Source organism: Cryptomeria japonica, chromosome 5 (assembly GCF_030272615.1).
Source record: "Cryptomeria japonica chromosome 5, Sugi_1.0, whole genome shotgun sequence".
NCBI lineage: Eukaryota > Viridiplantae > Streptophyta > Pinopsida > Cupressales > Cupressaceae > Cryptomeria > Cryptomeria japonica.
Genome location: NC_081409.1, coordinates 306,432,154 through 306,458,083, shown reverse-complemented (window position 1 = coordinate 306,458,083; position 25,930 = coordinate 306,432,154). Strand labels below are relative to the sequence as shown.

Sequence of the window (25,930 nt, the reverse complement as noted above, 5' to 3'; positions counted from 1 at the left end):
ATTGCCCCTTGACGCACAATCCCTATTCAACTTACCATACCCAAAGGAAGGAGCTGTCCAAGGTCTAGCCAACTTATATTTCTTTTTAGGTTGAAAAGAAGGCATTTTTGAAGTCCTGGGTTGCAATGAGAGTTGTTTACATAAATGCTCCCATTCTAGAGTGAGAAGAGGAGGAAGCATTTAAAATGGCCCCAATTTTGAATGCATATAAATTTGCTCAAAAGTATTTTGAAAATAAGCCCCAGCTACAAATGTGGGAGAGAGTGATCAGCTCATATATGACAGGGTCAAATTAGGAAACATTTCAATTAAAGATGCCAATGAAGATTTATTTTGAGAAGCTAAAGTAGAGCAAAGGTATTCCCAGACAAGAATGTATTGCTTAACAATTTTGTGTAAGGCATTGACACATGACCACATCCATGGAGAATTTCATAGCCACTCAAGATGTTATACTTATTATAAACGAGCAACTCAGAAGATGGGGATCATTTGTTTTTGCATTGTAATATGGGAGATTTGGAGAAAACTCTTAAGTAAAATGGAAGTAAGATGGGCTAGCCAAAAATAAGTAAGGGAGTGGATATTGGCATGGCTAAAAAGGCTTCACAAGTCTATCTAGACAATGACTCTAGATAACATTTAAAATCTATGATTAGGAATAAACTCCAAAATTGAAAGATCCCCAACCCAATTCTACCAAAATCTGATCCAAACCAACTGTTTGTTTTGCTGATAAAGTCTTTGGCCAGCATATGTTAAGTGGGGGTTTGACCGATTTCTTTGTTTTGTTTGGAGTTTTTTGAGAGTTTTTGAATAATGTTTTGAATTATGATATTGCTATCAGGGTTCAACTGTGTAGTTTTTGAACCCTACACAGTTGAACCCTAATAGCAATATCATAGTTTGACTCGCTGTGGAAAATACCTCCTACTTATCAATGTTTTGAATGCTAAGTGAAAGAAATAGCTAATACAAAATAGAATAATGCAGAGTGTTAATAATAATGTAGCTATGGTTGGAATCCTTCAGGCTGACATAGACTACATAAATGTCTAATTGACCTAATCGGCCTTAGACATTTAAATGAACCAGTTTATTAAATCATATGATGCCAACTTTGCCTATTTATACTTGCAAATTAAATAGAAGTCGCCACCCTTGGAAGTCATGTTAGTTATAATGAAACCGATCCTTATTATGAGATGTGTTTGTTAATATTGTAGCTGACTCTTGGAATAGACGTGTTGATTGGATGCACACATGTATGGATATATATATAGATTGACTCTCTCTCTCCACAAGGCATCGAATGAATACACCACAAGCAGATTGAATCATCTACAGCAGTCTGTGCTTACCTTCAGCAGTTCGCATAACACATTCAGCAGTTCGTGAATCATCTTAGAAGGATAGACACACAGCAGATTGTATTTCATCTAGTGAGAATCGCATCATTCGTCTAGCTTCAAGGAGTGAAGCGGATTTTTGTAAAAGAAATCTTGCTATCTTGTCTAATATAATAAAAGACTATTTGTTGCTTGTGTTTTCACCTTCAAGTTGGAAGGTTTTCCCAGGGTACTTGCTGTGCATTATTGATTGAATTATCTTCTATCTAATCTGATCATTAAATTTAACATGGTATCAAAGCCACGGTGAAGTAAATCGTGATCAGAATTTTTTCTATAAGCAGCAATTTATTCTCATTCTAAGGACTAGTTCCTTGCAAGTGAAAATGGTGAATGGACTTAAAGTCGAGGATAGGCTTGAAGGCGCATCAAACTTCACTTCGTGGAAGTTTAGAGTGCTTATTGCACTTGAAGAAAATGATCTTCTTCAGTTTGTGGAGGAAAAAGACTTATCCAAGCCAAAAGATCAAAAAGCTTCACTGCTTACGAGCCAAAGGAATTGACGGAATGAAAAAGCAATATCAAAAGGAAAAAAAGAGAAAATGAAAGAGAAAAAAAAAACAATGAAATAAAAGGAAATATCAAAATTGGCTAATGGGAATATACGGATAACTCCATCGGGGCTATAGACGCCTGGCTGGCAATGGAGCAATGTTCGTAAGCTTGCGGCGATAACCTCGTCGGGACTATGGACGTCTGACTGGCAGCGAGGCTCTATCCAGGATGCTTTTGAAGTTCAGATATACTACGTAGCCTATCACAGGGGAACCTGAGGGTCATAATTGTCTTGTCGAGAGGAATGAATACACTTGCACACACCTGGGTAATCAAAGACTAAGTGTCTAGATCCGGTCAAAGATTTTCCTTCCACTTTGAGTGCACTTTCTAGTCACCTGATAAGTTGGGTTGAATCTTCCGGAGCTTCTAGGTGTCGATTGAGTCCTTATCTCTGAAATGTTTCAGGAACATTTATTCAAGGTGGCGCTAGATGTTGTGACGTTTTCACACATCGCCCCATTGCAAATAAGGACCCCTGCTTTTTTGCTTTCTAGGGTTTGTTTTCTAGGTCTTTTAGGGTTTTGTCCGTTAGCCTTTGCAAGATGAGTGCTGTCGGGGAGGAGGTCCAAATCGAATCTCGCCCCTGACCCTTCCAGAGGGTCCAAGGCGAAAATCAACCTAGGACTCATTCCTGGCCTTATTCGACCAAATTTTAATTTGCAAAGCATTTTGTTTGGACTTTGGAATTGATTGAACACCTTAAAAAATGATGAATTTTGGCCAAGATTAGAAATTTCGCTCCTTACCCTTGCTGAGAGTCCAGAGCGAAATTCATTGTAGACATCATATGCCAACACGCTTGAATTTGAAACCTTGTTCCTGGCCTTGAAAATGATCTTACCTTGCCCTGTGAAGTGGTTTGAAACTAAAAGATTGAGCAATTTAGCCTAGATTGTAAATTTCGCTCCTGACCCTTGCTGAAGGTCCAGGGCAAAAATGTTGTTCAAGTTTATTCTCGCTAATTTTGGCTAACTTGTTTTGTGCAGGGTTTCTCGGAGAGAAGATTGGACATTACTAGATGCATTTGAAAGTTTGAAAGTTTGAAAAATGGTGAATTTTGGGCAACAAAGAGAAAATCGCTCCTGACCCTCTCTGAAGGTCCAGAGCGAAATTCTCAAAAGTACATTTTTCTTGCAAAGTCAAAGCAATTTTTATGGTTGGAATGGATGCGTAGAGGTATGTTTTACCCATTGAAGAAAATTTGGAGGGCCAACAAGAGGTAGATAAGCTTGAAATTGAAAAATCACTCCTGACCTTTGCTAAGGGTCCAGGGCAAAATTCTCCATGAAGGTCATTTTTAGCATTGTTGTGATCAAGATGAGGTATTAAAGGCAAGATGAGCGGTGGAATGAGCATGATGAAGCCCCCAAACTCGTTTAAAGATCAAGAGATGATGTTTTATACCTTAGAAGCGATTGGGAGTCTAAAGAATAAGGAAATATACCAAGAAGCAAAAAAGGCGCTCCTGACCCTCACTGAAGGTCTAGAGCGATTTTCTTGAAAGACACATTATTTTATCACTTGTCGGGCTTAAAGATTTATTCATAGCATGAAAAAGGAAAGTTCTTCCTTATCAAGGTGATTTCAAAGGGAAAGGTGAGAGAAAATAGCTTAAATTTGCAAAAGCGCTCCTGACCCTCACTGAAGGTCCGGAGCTAGATTCTAAAAGTACAATTTTCTTGCAAGGACAAAACAAGTTTTGTGATTAAAATAAATGGAAGAGGGTGTGTTCTATCCGTTGAAGATAATTTGGAGAAACAACAAGGCATGGACAAACTTAAATTTGCAAAAGCGCTCCTGACCCTAACTGAAGGCCCAGAGCGATTTTTGCAAAAAAACTACAACTTTTCTTCAAAATTGTGCTAAGGCAAGGATGAGATAAGGCAAAAGGACCCCAAGAAACTTGATGAATATTATATTGCCTTTGAAAATTGAGGATTTTAGTCACAAAATAAAAAATCGCTCCTGACCTTTGCTAAGGGTCCAGGGCGAGAAACTTCAAAATCATACTTTTTCCTCAAAATTTGATAAAACCAAGTTTGCGAGTCAGTGAGAAGACCTAGTTGGAATGTCTTGAAGAGGTTTTGGACGTTGAAAAATGCTAATCTTGAGCAAAAATTGAAAAATCGCTTCTGGCCTTCACCAAGGGCTCAGGGCGAAATTTGTGATATCCTTCATTTTCTACATTGCTTGAGCATTGAAATTCTTAACGAATTCACCAAATTTGCCAATTTTGAGCCCTTTGGAGATTTTGAATCAAATTCACATTAAATTAAGGCATTTTGAATTTAATAAATTAATTTTTAAGCCTTGAAATTAATAAAAAATTCCCTTGGAGGCATCTAAAATTAATTTTGGAATTAAAAAAATTAAAAGTTGAGCGCACAAGGCATTATTTTGCCTTTATTTGACAAGTCGGCCTACTCCTTTTGAGGTTTTATTTATTATTTCACCTTTTATTTGCTAGGTCGGCCTCATGGGTAAGTGGAAGGTGAGCGTTCTATATGTTGGAGGAGTGTTGCTTCACATTTCAAATCATTCAATCATTCCTTTAAGTGTGAAATTGGAGAGCAAATTGGAGGTGCGAAATATAGCTTGTTTGGAGCGAATTTCTACTAAGTGTTGAAGACTAAGGAGGGCGAAATTCTTTTGAAGACTAATGGAGGCGTAATTCATCCAAAGGAGGACTATAAACTAAGCCTTGTCCATCAAAATCCGGTCTTCTCTCATCATTTTTTTCAAGGTTTTGTAGTTAAGCACTCAAAGGAGGAGGTATGAAGAATCATTTTTGAAGTTCTTATTCAAGACTTATTGTGATCCCATTGCAATTTTGTAAAGTCTAAGTCTTGAAGATCCAAATTCCATTCATTATTAATTTGAAAATGTGTAATTCTTGATTTATCATGACTTTTTTCTAATTAATATCTTAAGTTTTACCTTTGAAAGGTCTTAAATTTCACGCTTTAAGGTTTGATGCTCAAAAGACTAACTTTAATATTTTGTTTAGGCATCAAATGGAGATCCCCGAGTTGGAAAATCAAGCCAGATCAAGGACGGTCTCCTCCAAGAAGATCAAGCAAGGACAAGGGCGACCTCCTCCAGTTTAGCATCGACAAGGACGGCCTTCTTCGGTCAGACATCATCAGGAATGGACTTCTCCAAATCCAGCATTCCAAGGCGAGGTACATCAATCATCCTGCACATCAAAGACAAAAGGAGTTAGAGCAAGGGTTCGTTGAAGAAGCAGATAGTTCCAGAAGAGTTAATTAAAGCTAACTTCTCAACATTACCAAATTGAGTATCAACCAAGTGTCAGATGAGGTGGCATCCCAGTCATCACTCCTCCAGTCGGATTGATCCACCTCAGCATGTCCAGATTCAATGTACCTAACTCATGGGAGGTGGCACAAACTCCAATGTACCTACCCCAGCTATCTATTGGTCGAATTTTCCAGAGAAGACATGTGTCCTTAAAATGTAATTTTATCATTGGTCGAGCATTAAATGTTATGTAATGGTTGTAACAAACCCTAATTAGGGTTTTCATTATTGAATCTTAGCCATTGATTTCAAATGGATCTGAGCCATCGAATTGTATTGTGGACACTATATAAGCCCCGACTCTTCATTTTGTAAAGGCAATTAGAGAGAAGAATAGAAAGTAGGAGATAGAGAGTAGTTAGGAGGTGATTAGCTAGTTGATAGAATAGCAATTAGAGTAGAGTAGAGAGAGAAGGCAAAGATTGTTGCCAAGATGTTGTTGTAAAAGACTTGTAAAGCTTCATTGAAGAAATGGTGAAATTTATGGGTCGATTCGACAATTTGCATGGTCTCTATACTTCTCATATTTGATTTCATGTTATTAGATGAGTGGAAGAAATGTGTTTGATTGATAGTGAAATTCGTATATCCATACTACTAGCAGTTTGTTGATTGCAGACTTGCCTTGTGTAGTCAACTGGAATCATTCAGCTTAAGCTTAACTTCAATTGTCGCTTCTTCATTGATATGCATCAGCCTGATGGTGTCTATGCTTGTAGTGATGATTTGAACGTCATAAAGCTTTCCTTCGAAGATCGCACTAACCTTGTGGAGATGGTCCTGTGATGTCAAAACAAGACTTAGTTAGAATTTCATCAAAGATCAATCATTGCTCCTACATTCTTAGTATCAAAATTAGATCCTTTCCTCACCTTCGTCTTTTTTCCTTTTTTTCAAATCAAAGCTAGTAAAAACCTGTCTTCCAGCAATATTCAAAGCAAATCAGACGTTCAGGTCATTGAAGTGTAAGTCCCCTTGTGATTCCAGCAAATCACATCATACCACAGAGAGCTTATCCACACGTAGAGATCCTACAACGAAGAACCTTGAAGTCACCCTGATTGATCCTTTTCGCGATATCTTCAGCATTCAGAGGCTTTATTCAAGAGAGGATAAGGTACCTTTAGGTATTTTATTCTGTGTTTGGCTGTGTACAAAATACACGTCAACAACGTCCTAAGCAACAACTGGCAAACTTTAATGAAGTCTCAACTCAAAAGGAAGCAGAAGACAACTCTAATGGATTCCTCTTCATATCTGCCTTATCAAGTAATGTTCCCACGGATAGTGACACTTGGCTAATTGATAGTGGAGCTTCTCGACACATCACAGGCTATCGAGAACATCTTTCGGATTTGGTGGAAAGGGAATCTAATCTCCAAGTGATCATTGGAGATGATGCACACTATTCAATGAAAGGATTTGGTGCTACATCACTCAACCTAGAATCAGGAATTTCTCTTCATCTAAGTGATGTCTTATTCGTGTCAGGAATCAAGAGAAATCTTATATCTATTTCAGCCTTGGAGGATAAAGGTTATCAAATAGCATTTTCAAAAGGGAGAGTTCTTGCATGGCCAAAGAACTCCAACATCAAGACTGCACGTGTGATTGGGAATCGGCATGAGAGTTTGTACAAGCTTTCCACTCATCCAGTTCAAGCTCTTCTACATGACACTTCCAGTTCCGGCGAACTATGGCATAGAAGGCTTGGGCATCTACACTTCAGGGCTCTTCCATCATTGGAGAAGATGGTTAAAGGTATTCCTAAACTTAGTCATGTATATGATGGTACTTGTAAAGGTTGTGCTATGGGTAAAAATACTAAGAGCCCATTTCATAGCAATGAAAGTACGTCAAAAGAAATTTTAGATTTTGTACATTTTGATTTATGTGGTCTAATGTCTATAGCATCCCTAAGTGGATTTTTGTATTATGTAACGTTCATAGATGACTACTCTAGAAAGACTTGGATTTATTTCTTAAGATCTAAAGAGTTTGATGAAGTCCTAGGTAGATTTAAAGAGTTTAAGACTCAAGTAGAAAATTTATTTGGAAAGAGAATTGAAGTTTCAAGATCTGATAATGGAGGTGAATACACCTCTGGTAGCTTTCGTGACATCTATATTGAGGCAAGGATCAAGAGGGAGTTTTGTGTCCCTTACAACCCACAACAAAATGGGGTTGCAGAAAGAAAGAACAAATCCATTGTTGAAGCTGCAAAAGCCATGATCCATGACCAAGACCTTCAAACCTTTCTTTGGGCAAAAGCTTCTAGAACAACAACGTATGTTCAGAATCGATGTCCTCATCGAATATTACAGAATATGACTCCAGAAGAAGCCTTTTCATGGATTAAGCCTGATGTCAGTCACTTAAGGATCTTTGGATGCCCATTGTATGTTCATATACCCAAAGACAAAAGAACCAAGTTGGAACCTTCTGGCAAGAGAAGAATATTTGTAGGCTACAGTGAAACCTCTAAAGCCTACTGAATTTACATTCCCGGTCAGAAGCAAATAGAAGTGAGCAGAAATGTCACATTTGAAGATGTTGCATTCAGAAAATCTAAAGGTTCATGCATGGAGATAGATGATGAAGATCATGAGACTCCTAAAGACATGGACATTGATCATACTCCTGAGATTCAAATGGAGTCTACTAAACCTGTAGTGGACGATGATCCAATTGAACCTTTGGATCCTACTGATGGACCTAGAGATATTGTTGTGAATCGAAAGAGACCTCTTTGGGCAAGGAATGCTATGCAAGAGGCAGAAAAGTTTGCAACTCCTAGAGGCACATTCAGAGAAAGTAAAAGACCTCAAAAATTCTCTAGCTATGTTGCATTGATGTGTAATCTTATTGAAACTGAACCTTCCAATGTTGAGGAAGCCTCAAGGTAGCAAGTATGGAAAGATGCTATGGATGAAGAATATCAATCCATTATTAAGAATGACGTTTGGGATATTGTACCTAGACCTGAAGGAAAGTCAGTTGTATCTTCCAAGTGAATACAAGATTTAAGCATGCAACTAATGGAAGCATTGAGAAGTACAAGGCTAGATTTGTGGCTCGTGGTTTCTCTCAGAAAGAAGTAATAGACTATGGAGAAACATTTGCTCTAGTTGCTCGTTATACTTCCATCAGGACCATCATTGCCATTGCAGCAGCTAAGGGATGGTAGCTACATCAAATGGATGTGAAGACAGCTTTTCTCAATGGTGTAATTGAGGAAGAGGTCTACATTGAACAACATGAAGGGTTCATAATTCATGGGAAAGAGTCTCACGTATGGAAATTAAAGAAAGCATTATATGGTCTTAAGCAGGCTCCTCGTGCATGGTATGAAAGGATTGACAAATACTTGGTGAGTTTGGGTTTCTGCAAGAATGATGCTAACCTAAATCTTTACTTCAAGGTATTCAATGGTGAAGTTTTAATCTTGGTTCTATATGTTGATGACTTATTTCTTACTGGGGAAGATCATCTCATCCTTAGATGCAAGAAGGAGTTGACTTCAGAATTTGAGATGAAGGACCTACGACTCATGCATTTCTTTCTAGGTTTGGAAGTATGGCAGAGGCCTAATGAGATTATCCTGAGTCAGTTGTATCTTCCAAGTGAATACAAGATTAAGCATGCAACTGATGGAAGCATTGAGAAGTACAAGGCTAGATTTGTGGCTCATGGTTTCTCTCGGAAAGAAGTAATAGACTATGAAGAAACATTTGCTCCAATTGCTCGTGATACTTCCATCAGGACCATCATTGCCATTGCAGCAACTAAGGGATGGTAGCTACATCAAATGGATGTGAAGATAGCTTTTCTCAATGGTGTAATTGACGAAGAGGTCTACATTGAGCAACCTGAAGGGTTCATAATTCATGGGAAAGAGTCATGTATGCAAATTGAAGAAAGCATTATATGGTCTTAAGCAGGCCCCTCGTGCATGGTATGAAAGGATTGAAAAATACTTGGTGAGCTTGTGTAATGTCCCCTACCTAATCTATTTCACTATATTTGTTGGAGTTGGAAATAAGCCACACCCGGACCGACGATGGACTGGTCCAAGAGGGACCAGTAGCTCAGTGGTAGAGCACTCCAGCAGCGTATGGAAGGTCCTAGGTTCGAGTCCTAGCTGGTCCATGTCTCAATATGGTATCAGAGCCAAGTTCTGGCTAGGAGCCCCAAGCACACGAGAGGTGTGGCTTAAGGGGGAGTGTTGGTGTTGGAAATTAGCCATACCCGGACCGATGATGGACTGGTCCAAGAGGGACCAGTAGCTCAATGGTAGAGCACTCCAGCAGCGTATGGAAGGTCCTAGGTTCGAGTCCTAGCTGGTCCATGTCTCAACAATATTAAAATTGATTGATATTCTTCAATTAGTTATTATCAAGTGCTTATCTATTTTCCTCATTAGATGATTAAGTTCATCATTCATAGTTCTTAATATAGATATCAGACCTTGCTACTACTTCAGTTTTAAGAGAGAAGGGTTTACGTATGTTACCAAAGCGCTTAGAGACCAACTACAATAGGTTCCCTCAAAGTTTACAGATCCAAGCCCTTACCTATCTTGGGTCTATACCCTCAAGGCTTATGGGTCGCTGATCCCCACCCTATCTTGGGATTTAACCTATTGCTTGGATTTAGACTGCCCCTCTTTGGAACATCTCATTCCCATCGTCTTAAATACGGACAGTAATAACATGATTTAGACTATAAGTATAAATATTTCTTATGTATTATGAATATATATGTGAAATTGCGTATGACTGTCATACAAATTGCAGTCCATATTAATATTACTATCAATTCCACATAAGAAGATTATTGGGCTTCATATATTAAGCATACTTATTAAAAACATCCCATGCATACCACCAAGAACAAGGATGTTACTACCTGTAACTTAATAACAGTTCTGATCTGATTTGATCCATGGTGTTGTAACTGGATGCTTTGATTCTTTTTTCTTTATATCTCTCAATGTGAGGGAGAGGTCATACCTCTTCATCATGTATGCCCTTTGGCAAGGGACACACCCTTTCACCATTAACACCCTTTGAAAGTGTGCAACTCTTCATTATTTCTGCCCTTTGAAAGGGAAACAACCTTTCACAATCAGACCTGCACTTCTTATTTAAATCAGATCTGCACTTATTTAAATCAGATCTGCACTTCTGATTTCCAAGTTAACCCCCTCCCAAATGAGGTTCTCTTCTCCCTTTTATATCTTATTGTTATATCTTATTGTTGAGGGAGTCACAACTTTTCCTTCCATGTCTTTTAACCATTCATTAACTTAATTAAATTTTAATTAATTATATTCTTTATATTATAATTTAATTTTTAATATTTTAATTTTATTATTGTTATTTATTATTAAATTCTATTTCAAAGGGGGGACATTACAGTTTGGGTTTCTGCAAGAATGATGCTAACCTGAATCTTTACTTCAAGGTATTCAATGGTGAAGTTTTAATCTTGGTTCTATATGTTGATGACTTATTTCTTACTAGGGAAAATCATCTCATCCTTAGATGCAAGAAGGAGTTGACTTCAGAATTTGAGATGAAGGACCTATGACTCATGCATTTCTTTCTAGGTTTGGAAGTATGGCAGAGGCCTAATGAGATTATCCTAAGTCAAGGAAAGTACACCATTGACATCTTGAAGAGATTTGGAATGTTAGATTGCAAGTCTATATCTACACCGATGGAAACTAACTTGAAGAAATTGAGGGAATCTGCAGCTAGTTCAGATCTTGTGGATCCTACTATGTACAGACAGTTGATTGGATCCTTGATGTATCTAGTTAACATTAGACCAGGTATTTGCTATGCAGTGAGTGCACTTAGTCAGTTCATGTGTGAATCAAGGCAAATACATTTAGTTGCAGTCAAGCATATCTTGAGATACTTGCGTGGCACAGTTGGATATGGCTTGAAATATTCTTCCAGTGTGGATCTGAATCTACAAGGCTATTCTGATTCTGATTGGGCAGGGAGTGTTACTAATCGGAAGAGCACCTCTAGTTGTTACTTCAGTTTGGGATCTGCTATGATTTCTTGGTGTAGCAGGAAGCAGTTTTCAATGGCACTGAGCACCACAAAGGCAGAATACATTGCTGCATGTGTGGCAACTCGCGAAGCAGTGTGGCTTTGGAAGCTCCTTGCAGGATTGTTTGGACAATTGTTGGAGCCTACAATTATTCGTTGTGATAACCAAAGCTATGTAAAGCTATATGTCAATCCAGTGTTCCATGATAGAACAAAACATGTTGGGATCCAATACCACTACATCAGAGATATGGTACAGAGGAATGTTGTTCAATTGAGATACATTTGTACTAAGGAACAGACGGCTGACATTCTCACCAAGCCCCTTGCCAAAGTGAAGTTTGTGCATTTTCGAGACAAGCTTGGAGTTGTGGAGAATGAAGCACTTGCTAAGAGGGAGTCTCAGCATCAATGATTTCATGAGATGTACTATAATGCATTCTTCTCTATGTGGGAGAAGTTTGAGGTGCAAGCCCTTGTTAATGCATTCTTCTCTGTATGGGAGAAGTTTGAGATGCAAACCCTTGTTAATGCATTCTTCTCTGTGAGAGAGAAGTTTGAGGTGAAAGCCCTTGTTCCATCCTCTGGGAGTAGCCATGGTGCATGTCATGTGAGAGACTCCATGACTTAGCACTTGTGTTTATTCACCCTCTGGGAGTAGCCATGGTGAACGTCATGATGAGATGACAACATCATGTTGAGTGATTTCGTGATGAGCACTTGTGTTCATTTGCATTTCCATTCGTGGGAGTAGCCATGATGGACCCACCCTCTGGGAGTAGTCATGATGGATATCACAATAGAGATCGAGAAGGATTCCTCCCTAGCTAAGAGGGAGTGTTAATGATAATGTAGCTATGGTCAAATTCCTTCAGGCCGACATAGACTACATAAATGTCTAATTGGCCTAATCAACCTTAGACATTTAAATGAACCAATTTATTAAATCATATGATGCCGAATTTGCCTATTTATACTTGCAAATTAAATAGAAGTCGCCACCCTTGGAAGTCGTGTTAGTTATAATGAAATTGATCCTTGTTATGAGACGTGTTGGTTAATATTGTAGCCGACTCTTGGAATAGACGTGTTGATTGGATGCACACATGTATGGATATATATAGATTGACTCTATCTCTCCACAAGGCATCGAATGAATACACCACGAGCATATCGAATCATCTACAATAATTCGTGCTTACCTTCAGCAATTCGCATAACACATTCAGCAGTTCGTGAATCATCTTAGTAATACAGATGCAAAAGCATATGGATTTCAAAGAATCGATGTTGTTCAATTAATCAAGGAGACAAAGCTCCTTTAAATAGAGTTACAAAGACAATGTTTCTAAAAGAAACAATCGTTAACTAAAAGTGAAGTTAGAAACAACTTAAATGACCATTAATAACACAAAGAGAAAGATATTATTCTAATACCCTCCCTTAATGCTCATCGTTTTAACTACCAAGAGAAATAACAGAGAAGGTTGCCCCCTTCTTCTCAGAACACGCTGCAACAGAAAACAAGAGCCTGCCACTAACTTTGCCACTTGAGATGAGTTTACCACCAACCCTCCTAGAAACTACAGAACTTCTGGAGATACCCAAAACAACACCAACCATCCAACCTGATGTTGGAGAACTGTCCCTCCCTATAACCAAAGACACACCAAGAACAGCTGTCACAATTTTGAGGAAAAAATAGGCAAACCCTCCAAACTATTGCAGATGAGCAAGATGCCCGAAAATAGACTACAAACAAGAGACTAGTGCAGATGTTCGCACAACTCCAGATGCGACTAAAAACATACTACAGCAAAGTACAATTTTTGAGGAAAAAATCATAAACCCTCCCATGATTTTTTTCAAGGACAAAAAATATTTAAAAACCCACAGATAATTTTTGAGGACAAAATTATTAAAAGTTAAAAACCCACAGATTTTTTTAAGAAAAAAAATATTTAAACTCATCAGAATTTTTGTCAGGTAAAAAAAATTAAAAACCGAAACAAACATCGATGCCCATAAGCCATCTTCACACTTTTCGAGGCACGAAAAATGAGATACTAAGAAGATGTTGAATGAACAAAACCTGAGGTACGAAGTTCAATGCACTGAGATAAATACAGGCACAAATTCCAAGGCAAATTCACTTGCACAAAATTCAAGGCACCCAAAAAAATCTGAGACCAACCCAAAAAAGCTCTCGAAAAATCCACCAAGAATATGAAATCAAAATGCAAATCTGACGACTCTAAAATTGAGGCACAGAAAACGATGCACCTAAAAAATCTGACGACCCAGTTGAGGTCTCGAAAAACCCACCAAGAATTTGCAACCAGAATAAAATTTCAACTTGAACTGAAGGGTCAAAACACTAATCGAAAATTGCAGAAACCCTAAGCGGCCATGAATGAACCAGATCGAGCAAAAACACGTGCAGAATAGATGCAGATTGAGGGCAAAGACACGCGATGCAATTTGCAGCAAAAAATCCACGAACTGGAAGCAAACCACTTCGAAAAACTTTTGAATTTTTTTCTAAAAAATTCCTTCAGAAATTTTTTAGAATAACAAAAAAATTTAATTTTCTACTCTAATACCATAATACAAATGCAAAAGCATATGGATTTCAAAGAATCGATGTTGTTCAATTAATCAAGGAGACAAAGCTCCTTTAAATAGAGTTACAAAGACAATGTTTCTAGAAGAAACAATCGTTAACTAGAGGCGAAGTTAGAAACAAATTAAATGACCCTTAATAACACAAAGAGAAAGATATTATTCTAATACTTAGAAGGATAGACACACACAGCAGATTGTATTTCATCTAGTGAGAATTGCATCATTCATCTAGCTTCAAGGAGTGAAGCGGATTTTTGCAAAAGAAATCTTGCTATCTTGTCTAATATAATAAAAGACTATTTGTTGATAGGTTTTTCACCTTCAAGTTGGAAGGTTTTTCCAAGGTACTTGTTGTGCATTATTGATTGAATTATCTTCTATCTAATTTGATCATTAAATTTAACACATAGCACATTAAGGAGGCAATTAAGATAACTTTCTTTTACTTAAAAAGACCGATGTACATACCTTTAACTGAGCATAAAGGTTTGATACAAATTTCTAACAAATAGAATATAAAAATCAGCTCTAATATTAGCTTCAAACTCCAAATACAACCTAGCTCTTGATGCCCTTCTTCCCAAAATGGTGTAGCTGACTGAGAATAAGCTAGAAATGAGTGGTGATGATCTCAAGAAGGTCTGCCCTGCAATTAATTGATGGAAACCTGCCCTCAAACTAATAAATCTACTCTAAAATCCCCCAATGAAGGCTGTCAAATGCACATTGAAGCTAAATACTGATGTAACCTGTCACCAAGAGAGATGGGTTTTCATCCAAATCTCCAAATTCTCCCAGAAGTTTGTGTTCTTGGAAGCTCCAAGCTGCTGAAACCCTCAAGCTTGCTGCTGATCTGAAAATTGGAAGCATAAGAATGAATCCAAATGATAGACAAAATACCTTTTTATCCATTTTGGGGTTACCATTTGGCCTAAAAATCATATAATAACATTGAGGGACTAATTTCTCATTGTGAACTTGGCCCCCTTTTAAAAACAACTTAAGTTACCAGGATGGGGGGAATTTTTCACTATTCCTCTTATGTTTCTTTGTTACTATTCACTTTTTACTATTCCCTTAAGGCCAACTTTAATATTTCAATTTTATTCATGGATTCAACCCCAAAACTCCAATCTAAAAGGCCCGTAAAGCTCCCTGCTGAGCTCCACAACCCCCGGTTGGGTCCAAACCACATTGTTGACCTACGGGACCCTTATAGTAGGCCAGCCTCCGCTAAAGTCTGAGATGCCTAAGGAAGGGACATTACAAAAAAATTAGGGAGAAGCATTGTTCCACAAGGACATGTCCCCAGGGGTTAAGGTGATGTCCTAGGGACTTGGGGATTTGGAGATGTTCCCCTTGTCAGAAATGGACAGCCTACTACATTTGGTGCATAAAAATAGAAGAATATAACTTTTAAGGAAAATAATGCTAAAAACCCAAAAGTAAAAGGGGAAGGATGGTTATTGCATATCAGCACATTGCATTTTCATTTTAATTTCAGTTTCTTTTAGTTTGTTAAGTTATATTTAACTGGTTGTCCCTCCTGCAATCCCCTAAACTTGGCAAAGATTTTACCACCCCCAAAATTTGGCCCCACGTTGCACTGCCATGGAAACTTGGAGAAATATCAGGGCGAAGGAATATCCAAAGTGAAGAATATGGGGGAAGATTGAGGCTTCAATATCAATGCTGGTCAGTACTCAGAATGCCAAATCAAATAAATCGTCTGGATAGATGAGAAGAATCTATGAATGCTTGGTGGGAATGAACTAAAATAACCAAAGATGCATGGAAGAAAGCTCTTAAAGATTTGGTTAAGCTTAATTTTCTTGGAGCTGAGAAAGGAGATTCAAGATTGAGAATCAGGAAGATTTTTAGAGATGATGAGAGACAACTATTGTTCAAGTTTTCAATTCGCTTTGGGATAAGTACAAATAATAAGGGGAAAACAATGTCACTCTTAGAAAACTCGGACTGGCTAATGATAAAAATTGCAAAAAACTTCAAATGAAAGGGACTTCCAAACAATCAAAAAGGGGCAAAGCAATGGCTGGGCAAACAAACAATGTCATTGGAAACTAAGATCTCATATCAACATATCAAGAAGACAAGAAACACAACAGCAAATCTATCAGACGATTTGGGTTAGGAAAAGTTGAACAAAATAATTTATACTCGTCCTTTTGCCTCCATGTTATTATAGAGGATGTCAAAAGATTGTGCCAATTCAAAGTAGCTTGCTGTTCATTAAAGAACTATTAAACCTGGAATCAAAAGGAGGAAACACTTATGTGGATTAAAATAAATTGTCTTCATCTGCATTTAATAGTGCCTTTTCATGTTTGGATCAAATTGAGAAGTATGAAAATGTCATAGATAACTGGTGAATGATACTAATTATTTTCTCGCTAACATTTTGCAATTGAAATATGTCTTAGGTTGAAGAAGGGAGATTTCCTTATAGACAGAAAACGGATGCTAAAATTGAACCAAATTGAAAAGAATGATAAAAGAAGAAAGAGTATAGTGGATAACTAGTGAAATACACCACTCTTTTCTTGCAACTTTTTGCAGTTGGAATATGTGGTGGATTGTGTCGTGACGTTTTCACACATCACCCCATTGCAAATGGGGACCCCCCACTTTTTTCTGCTTTCTAGGTTAGTTGTGGCATCTTTAGCTATTAACCTTTCACTTGTAGGAAGTACAGTGTCTCGGGTTGTCAAGGGGTGATCAAGTCATGTCTATCTCTTTGGGTGGAATTGAGGTTAGGTAGCTCTCAAGGCTTGGCAATTAACAATATGATGATCATTTCATTTGATCATCATCATCAGACATAGATACAATGAATGCAAGTGTGGAGATCAGCCATGAGAATTGAGAGGTTAGATGCAAGTCAATCAATACCAAGGCCTAACAACCATGGAGGCTTGGTTGATGATGGAGGACCCTTACAGTCTAAGAGTTGAGTGCTTGATGTTTGAAGAGATTAAGGTGATTGAGCAAGTAAAATTGGTATCTTTGAGTCACTGTCAGTAAGGTTTGAAAACCTCAACCATTGTCAATGCCCTATCAAAAGCCCGACCACTTTCAATCAGTGCTCCTTCAAAAGTCTGACCCTCTTGATGAGACTGCCAGTGAAGGGCAAAAAGTCCGACCTGCCTTTGTCATTTCCACTTGGTGCTCAAAACCAACCTAAAACATGAAGATATGATTGGCCATTAGAAGTGAGAGTGATTTCAATGTTTAAGTAACCATGTGATTGAGAAAGATGAAGAGATGCCAATGATTTAACAAGGAGGAGGCCACTGTCAATGCCCTCTTAAATCTCCAACCTCCTTATGGTCACAGTCAATGACCTCCCAAAAACCCGAACTAATTGCATCACTATCAGTGAGAGGTCAAAACCTCGACCACTTCCAGTCAGTGCTCCTCCTAATACCCGACCAGGCCGATATCACTTCAGTTAATGACCAAAATCCAACCTAGGGAGTGAAGATCAATGTAAATGATTGTGCTGCTGTCTCAATGCCTCAAGTGAGATAAGATTGACTTGACAAAAGAGGTATGAATGATTCAAGAATCTGATCAAGCAAAGGACCGATTTGATGAAGAGCTCAAGGTGATCAAGATCATGAAGGATCAGCACTTCCAATGCCTACCAAAAACCCCGACCACTTCCTGTCAATGCCCCATGAAAAACCTGATCTTTTTGAGTCACTATCAGTGGCCATTGAAAAGTTCGACCATTTCCTGTCAGTGAGGTCTCAAAAGTCGGATCTCTTTTTGGCATTGTCAGTGCTCATCAAGAAGCCTGATCACTTCCAGCAAGTGGAACCAAAAAAGTCTGACCTCCCTACAAGCACTGTCAATGACCTTCAAAAAGTCCGAACTTCTTGAGGAATCACTTCCAATCCACGCTTTTGAAAGTTAATGAGTAAGGACAGGTCTCAGAATTGAAATTAAGTAAAATCAGACCTTAATCAGACCTGATTGCAAGCAAATTTTATCAGCAGATTGTCATTTACGGACCTGAATTAATGATTAATGATGTATTAGGAGTATGAAAGGTTGCTTTATTATCATGATTTTGATTCATTGTATCTCCTTTCAGGTTCTGATGCAAGGAAAGGAAGCTGAGAAAGATGAACATTCAGAGAAACATCAAGGAATTCAGCGCATACAAGATAAGGAATCAAGTGCAAAAGGACTCTACTAAGGCGAAGACCCTCAAGGATGACATGAAGGAGAGATTTCACCACATAGAAGAGATCAAGGACAAGTTCGAGACATCATAAGGAATTATTAGAGAGGAGGAAGCAGATGCAAAGGTGATAAAGGCAGGAGACAGTTCCAGAAAAGTTAATCAAAGTTAGAACTTAGAAGGTAATGCAATTTGGAAATATCTCCTACCTTCGTCTCATTTATGATTGAGCTTAGAAATGTTGAGTATCAAGAGATATGCATCAATACCCTACATTTATGATGAATTACAAGAAGCCCCTAGCTGAGGTGGCACCCAGTCATCTTCAATCCTATCACTTCATTCCAAGACAAGGCATCCAAATTCAATGCACCTGACTCATCCAACAAAGAGATAACTACCACATGTGGGCACAAAGTTCAATGTACCTACCCTCACCATCTATTGGTCAATTATTCAAGGAAGGACATGTATCCTATATTTTGTAATTTTATCATTGGTCAAGCATTAAATACTTTGTAATGGATGTAACAACCCCTAATTAGGGTTTTCTATCTTGAAATCTTGGCCATTGATTGTAAATCAATTTGAGCCACTCACTATAAAGAGCTACCTATATAAAGCTTAATTTTCTCATTTGTAAAGGTTCATAGTTTAGTAACAAACGATAGTTAGTATGTTCAATAGCAAGCAGTAGTTAGAAGTAGAGTAGGAGGAGAAGGTAGAAATTGTTGCCAAACTTGTAAATAAACATCGTTTTCATTGAAGATATGGTGGAATGTGTTGTTTCTTCTACATAATTGCATGGTTTTTTGTTGGATCCTCGTGTTAGATGATAATTAGATGCATGAAAGATCTTTGTGCATGATTAATGGTGGAATTCTGATGTTCATACTACTAGTATTTCGTTGATTGTGAAGTATCTTGCATAGTCAACTAAACTCATTTATCCAAGCTTAACTTCAATTGCATTGTCAGCTAAACATTTTAAAAATTAAATAATAAAATCAACAATGCCAATTGATTATTGATTAATATAATTTTCTAACTTGTAACTTGTTTGCACTTGCAGATATATTTGCTCCTTCATTGAGCCTATTGTTCATGTGATTAGATATGCTTATACTGACTCTCCTAACCTTGGAGAGTTTTATGAGACCTTTGATTGCATGCTTGGGCAGATCAAGCGAGCTACTCATAGCAGGGACCCCACTTTGGGATTTTATGAGGAGCATCTTAGGCCCATTGTGACGTGACGATGGAACGCCCATTGTGACGCGACGATGGAACGTTATGAACAACCCACTTTACATGGCAGCCTATGCTCTCAATCCCAAATGGTATGCACTGAGACCTAGGAGAGTGCCTCCATTTAGTGATGAAGAGGTGAAAGATGGCTTTTTTAAGGCAATTTCAAAAATGTATAATAAAGATGAATCTACCAAACGCCGCACACAATTGCTTAATTTTGTCAATTTTCATGGTCCAACGTTTGGCAGACCTGAGGTGAGGACGAATGGACATGGCATGGTAGAGATGCACCGGATCTTAGAGTACTTGTCATTCATCTTTTTTCACAAGTTGCCAATTCCTCTGCTACAGAGAGGAATTGATCCACATATAGTGATCCAGGAGCATCCCCGGTTCTTGGCAATCTTGCATCAACCAAAAATATTTCTTTATGTTTTCTTTTCTATTTGCAGTTTCAGCATTTCTTTCTGTAGTTCCCGGATTTGGCTCACCGGAACCAGTGGAGTTGGATTTTGCTTGGAGACTTGATCTTCTTCCTTATTCCCAAACCGCAAAGCATTTGGATCATTTTCCAGCAAGTTATCGCTACCAGTTTCCAAGACAGTTTTCTGTTACCAGTTGCCTAGACCTATTTTGCATTGGTGATCTATCGGATCCTTTCTGTACCTTGCGGAGCCCTGAGCGTCGATTTCGTTGTTCCTTGGCGTGTAGCTGACCTTTGCTTTGATTCTCACTTCATCCTTTGGATTTTCCGGAGAAATTTCTTTGGCGGAGGCCGACCTTGTTGGTTTTACACGTTAGGTCTTGTTCTTCGGGTTTTGATCCCTTTTGGGGCCAACCGAATCCCCTTGGATCGTATAAATCATTGTAATAGAGCATTAGAATGTATCGAGGGAGTTCGACAAAACATAGAAGCTAAATCTTAAGTTTGAGGTCCCAGTTGTGACCTGTTCTGTATTTTGAGCATGTTTTAGTAGGCCTGTGAGCCGGTTTCTATAACCTGGTTGTTACTGGTTTTGTAATCAGTTTTCATGATATAATTCAATCTGTTTTGCATTGCCTCCATCATATCCTTGTGTTTCCGTTGTGTTTACTCTTGCTGACCGGTCCGGACTGATCTCTTTGAGGTCCCTCCTAACCGGTGACTGCACCATATAGCTTCATCCAATTGGTCAAGAGGAACCACCTTACCTCTAGACGATCAGAGAAGTTAGTGGCTGTTCACAGTGCATTGCGGCTACAGAATTGCCAGAAACCTGAGTATTGTTAGACTTCAGCCTTACATTGGGATGTCAATCCCGAAGATGCTATGCAAGTTGAGGAGGATGAGACACCTCCAAGATTGCTTGGGGTTCCATAGGTTGAGGAGGATGAGACACCTCCAGGATTGCTTGGGGTTCCATTGGTTGAGGAGGCAGCCCCTCATATTGATAGTGACTCGGATAGAGACTCTAGCTTTGATCTTGATTTAGACTCTTAGTCTTAGACCTACCATGTACTGATTATGGACAGCCATGTATTTTCTTAGTTTATCTTGACATTATGATAGACAGCTGATTATGGACTTCTATGTCTTAACTTTTCTATTTACAGTTTATGTCATCTCATAGTTATGGATGTTTAATATGTAATATTTATCATTTTATGTCTATTATGGATGTTTATGACATGTTTGTTGGCAGTGATTGATAAAAGCATTTGAATTTTGGTAAAATGTTTGTCAATTCTCTTGTGAAATCTCAATTCAAGTCTAATGCAATGTATTAATGTCTATGATGAATGTTTTACCATTGTTATGATATGCATATTTAAAATTTCTCTATATTTGTAAAAACCCCTTATTTTTTTAATAGCATCCCCTCTCGTCCCCCGAAAATGACCCAAAAGTACCCCTTACGGGAAACACGTCCCGACATCCCCTACCATCCCCGTCCCAAAAACTCCGTGGAACAAAGGTTAACACCACTAGGAGTTGGCATCTCAACCAATAATTTATCTGAATGTGGGGTCCCTTAATACTGTATTCGTTTAGCCAAAAATAATAATAATAATCCAGAGCAAATGCAAATGAACCCAGAAAAGAATATCAGGGAAAAGGTTCAGACACTGAACCATTCAAAAACGCAGTAGGTCAGACCTGTAAAGCTAGATGGATAGTGTTTCCAGAAATTTATCAGCCAAATCCTTTTTTTTTCTCCAGAACCGACAAAAAAGACCTCTTTCTGGATAAACAATATCTGACAAACGCTTTAAAAATCAAACTTTGAAAAATTAAACTAACCAGTCTTCTCCTTTGCATTTTCAATGTAATAAGGTGATAGTTCCCAAAAATGGTCAAGTTTTCTCCTCTTAGACACAAGTTCTTCATCCCTCATTGTAATCTCTGGTAGCACGGGCAATGCTTTTATGTCCTGCATCCAATTGCATTGTAAATTGTAAAATAGTGCTTTAATGCCAAAACCTATAGGTAAGTAAACTAGAATGCATACCAGAAAGAGAGTAGGTGGCTCAGGCTTCTTAATATTCCCATTTTCATCTTTAATAGGAGCTTGATAGGTCCTCCTCCCTGCGAACCTTCCACCACCGCCTCCTCTTCCTCTAAATGACATTGCTTGCGACCAAAAACATACCCTGTTTGTCTGACTCCTCCTCTAAATAAATAGTTAATATTACAGTAGCTCTACACTAATCAAGGAAACCCCAGCCTGTAGGAAGAATGAAAGTGTAGCCATAAGAAAGAAACCCTGGTCATAGGTTTCACTGATGAAAATTTATGTTAATGAAAAACCTCAAAAAAATCAGAATGCAATTCTGTTAAGTGATTCCAATACAGCAGGTATCTCATAAAAATGGACAAGTGTTTCGACCCTTAAATTCGTTATTTGTTTCATTGACTGAACCACAAAGGGCTTCAATTACCTATAAAAGGTTTACTCGTCCTTTGCCGGACTTGTACTGGTACTGAGACCTGGGTTTAAAATCTTCTCAATCCTGATCAAGAAAACGCATTGCTAAAAATTTTCTCCCAAATGCAAATTTATTGAAAAGCACACACACTACTAGGACTCTGATAAGTGTGTTCCAGACTTCTAACAATTGAAGACGTGTCTCTATATGAAACTCTTTAAATTTTATTTTTATATTTTTTATTAAAAAAGCAAAGCAACCATGAATATAGGGAGAGATTTAACAGCCGTGAAATTGTTAACATTTCCCAACACCGTTCTGTCGGAATTGCTGCTAATATTTACATGCCGAGAAATCCATGTTGTAGAATACGAATCAAAGCAAATTCTTCAAAATGTATTTCTAGATAACATGACAGTGAAGTGAAAGTATTACACACCCTGAGCATAAATAACTGCAACTCGTAAAATTGGTAGACGAAGATCTTGAAAAACGGCTCATACACACTTGAAAAAACAATCACAGAGAAATAAGATATATGGAAGTGCTTGTCTTTCCTAGTATTTTAATTTTTAATGATTATAATTTTACATTATTATTATTTTGAAATTTTATTATTTTAATTATATTTATGTAATATTAAATATAGCTCTTATTTTACTAAACTAATATTAATAGTTGTAATATAAATATTATCGTAAAAATATTTATTTAAATAAATAAAATTAATTGAAAAATTTATATAATTACGCTGAGAGGCATTCCTATACAGTCACAGCAGGGGAGTGAAGGATAGAATAAAAGTAGAATATTTTGTGTAAACCTTAAAGATCGGGGGGCGGTTACAATCCAACGTGTCAAAGGAAATTAATTTGAAGGGCCAGAAACTGATGGTAGTGGGCGTAGTAACTGACATCAATGAAGCCACACCAATCGATTCCACTTCTATGCATACATTTTTCGTTTAACCATGGGCATTTTGCTAGGAAGAGGCATTTCCAATCAACTCATTAGGTATGCAACAGAACCCAAGCAAGAGGAGAAAACAATTCGTATTCGAACAACAACATATCGATCAACTATTGCATCAGGTATGCAAACTATTCTGCAATCAAACCATAAATGGCCATATGATGAGGGATTTTGCATTGAGCCAATGATTTCACGATAGAGAAGGGCTAAGTGTGTTTTCAGATGGATCCATTATGTGGCTCAAAAAGATAGTTTGCGTGTAGTTTAGGTATGACCAGAATAATTTTTATTAGCGTTATGCATCGTTTCTTGAAATTAAGATAACTATTTTATGCATCTTTTCTTTAAGATGACTATCTTTCTCGATGATTTATGCAGGTTTGAAATATGGGGGAAAAGTGTAAATATAAGAGTATGAGTGATAAAAGAGTGAATCTCATTCCTTTTACAGTGCAATATTAGATATTGATCCTGTGACATTCATTTATTTTATAGAATCCTTACATTTTTACCATTTTAATTGTGTATTTCTTAGGAGAGGAAGATGACATTATAGCCTTGTGCTATGTCATCTTGCAATCATTGCATTCGATGAGATGATATCTAGCCTCTGCTATGTCTATGATTCTAGATCTTGCATGCATGTCTACCAAACTATTTATAACTATAATATCTAACAAAAATCCTCGTACCGCTCCATGCCCTATTCAAAAGCTCTCATTTTTGCACAGACAGCAAGAACACTAGAAAAGAATTTGGGTTTATACCTGCCTATCGCAATTGTTTGAAAGTTGTGAAAGTATTTTCATTAGCTCCACTTTTTGCAAATATAACAATCATTGCATTCCATGGGATGATATCTCTTGAGCCTTTGAGGTAACATTTCTCAGATGATTTCGGATTAAAGATCGTATCTACTTGACTGTTGACAAATGTTCATATCGAGGTAACTAGGTAACTTTTTACAACCAAAACTTAGATGTTGTGTGTAAATCGTTCACATAAATATTTTTTAATTTTGCATTAATGTACTACTTCCAATTAATGTGTCCAAACACCAGAGATTTAGATTCATTCCAAAGAATTTTGGTGCACTCTATAGAGCTTGGAGTGCACATCAACATCTTACGTAATATGGTTGATATAGAATCTAAGTCATTTAATAGAATTTTATAGTATTATTATTTTTTAAATGTTTTTTATTGTTATATTATTTTTAAAATGTTAGTTAAGTATTTTGTTACATTCTTATCTTAAATAAATTAGAGTTATATGAATGTATAATAGAAGACATTATGCTCTATTCATCTTAAAAGATATTAATGTCACAATTTTGAATTGATCACGAGATGTCAAAATATTGAATCAAGTGTCTTCGGACTAGATAAAATTCAAAGCATAGTTCAAACTTAAGTAGCTCAAGAGCTCAAAAACATGTATCAATATTTGCAATGGGATTATGATTGAAGAGGAACTTGAAGTCCTCAATATGTTCTTACATTTTTACAAGGTAGGACTTACAAAATAAATAATAATGGTCTATCTATATTGTACTTCACATAATGAAATACCATTGGAAAACACACATATATGGTCTCATAAATTTATAAATCTTATTTTCTCTGTTATCTTAAAATTAGAAAATTTCCCATATTTTGAATGATGAATTGTACCCAATAAGTATGGTAAAAATAATTAATATGTGTAATTTTGCCCACTATAAGATCGTTTATGAATGTTGACTCGTCATAGTCTCAAAAAAATGTTGGTAGGAATTGGTTCTTACAATGACAGTCTTGATGACCTTGTTGCATTGAATTAATGGAAGTTAATGGGGAAAGACGAGCCTTCTATCTCTTTTCTGACAAGCTGAACCCGGAGCCCCGGAACAATGGTAATAGCCGCCTCCTCCTGATTCCTCCCCATCCCTCTATCGTCGTTAATCCGTAGGAGATGGTAACCAAACCAATAATAGTGGCTCCATTCTGCCTGATTCCCAACCTTGATTCATGAATCCCAACCGCGTCGAATTCGGTCATTTGTGCCCGTAGTAGTGAATCCGTTAACGTGGCTCCCTCCTTCCAAGCCCGGCGATAAAGAAGGGCATAGTTGGAGATCCGTCGAACAACCCAGCTCAAAGAAGTAATACAAAGCTACATGAAGAAGAAACATGTGATGAACTAACCACATGGAATGAGGGAGAACAAATCTTTGAGAAATAATTTATAGGTATGAAATAAGAAAATATGTGGACATGAAATAATTTATCAATATATCTAATAGAAACAATCTCTTAGGTTTATTAATATCTAATAAATATCAAGGGAAGATAATCTCTACTATACTTATATACAAAAGTAGATTTTTTTTACCAATCCAAGAGTGTATAAGATATATTAAAAATAATCATTCCCAATATCAATTGTCCCTTATCTAAAATTACTTAAATAACAATCATCTATCAATATTTTAGAGATGTTAGAAGAATAGAGTAACACAAATTAGGGTTCAAATTTAGGTTAGTATTTTTTGATAAAGCTAAATGAAACCCTAATTGTATCTCTATCCCTAACCCTAACCCCTAATCATAATCCTAACTATACCAATGTGTACAT

General features: G+C 37.3%; 1 protein-coding gene across 11 annotated transcripts in view; it reads right to left on the bottom strand.

Moving 5' to 3' along the window:
• LOC131066564 (uncharacterized) overlaps nt 1-22,882 on the bottom strand; it is a 94,568-nt gene extending 71,686 nt beyond the window's left edge. For 2 of the 11 annotated variants that reach the window (XR_009372612.1, XR_009372611.1), the window contains exons 1-3: nt 22,356-22,588; nt 21,926-22,141; nt 21,718-21,847 (exon numbers count right to left, since the gene is read on the bottom strand). Coding sequence is in view for 1 of the 11 variants with exons in the window: in XM_059221437.1 (XP_059077420.1) it covers nt 21,718-21,847; nt 21,926-22,045 (250 nt within the window). In the remaining 10 variants the exon portion in view is untranslated. The other 9 variants (XR_009372615.1, XM_059221437.1, XR_009372613.1 and 6 more) reach the window with 7 other exon arrangements.
• Between the last annotated feature and the right edge of the window lie 3,048 nt (nt 22,883-25,930).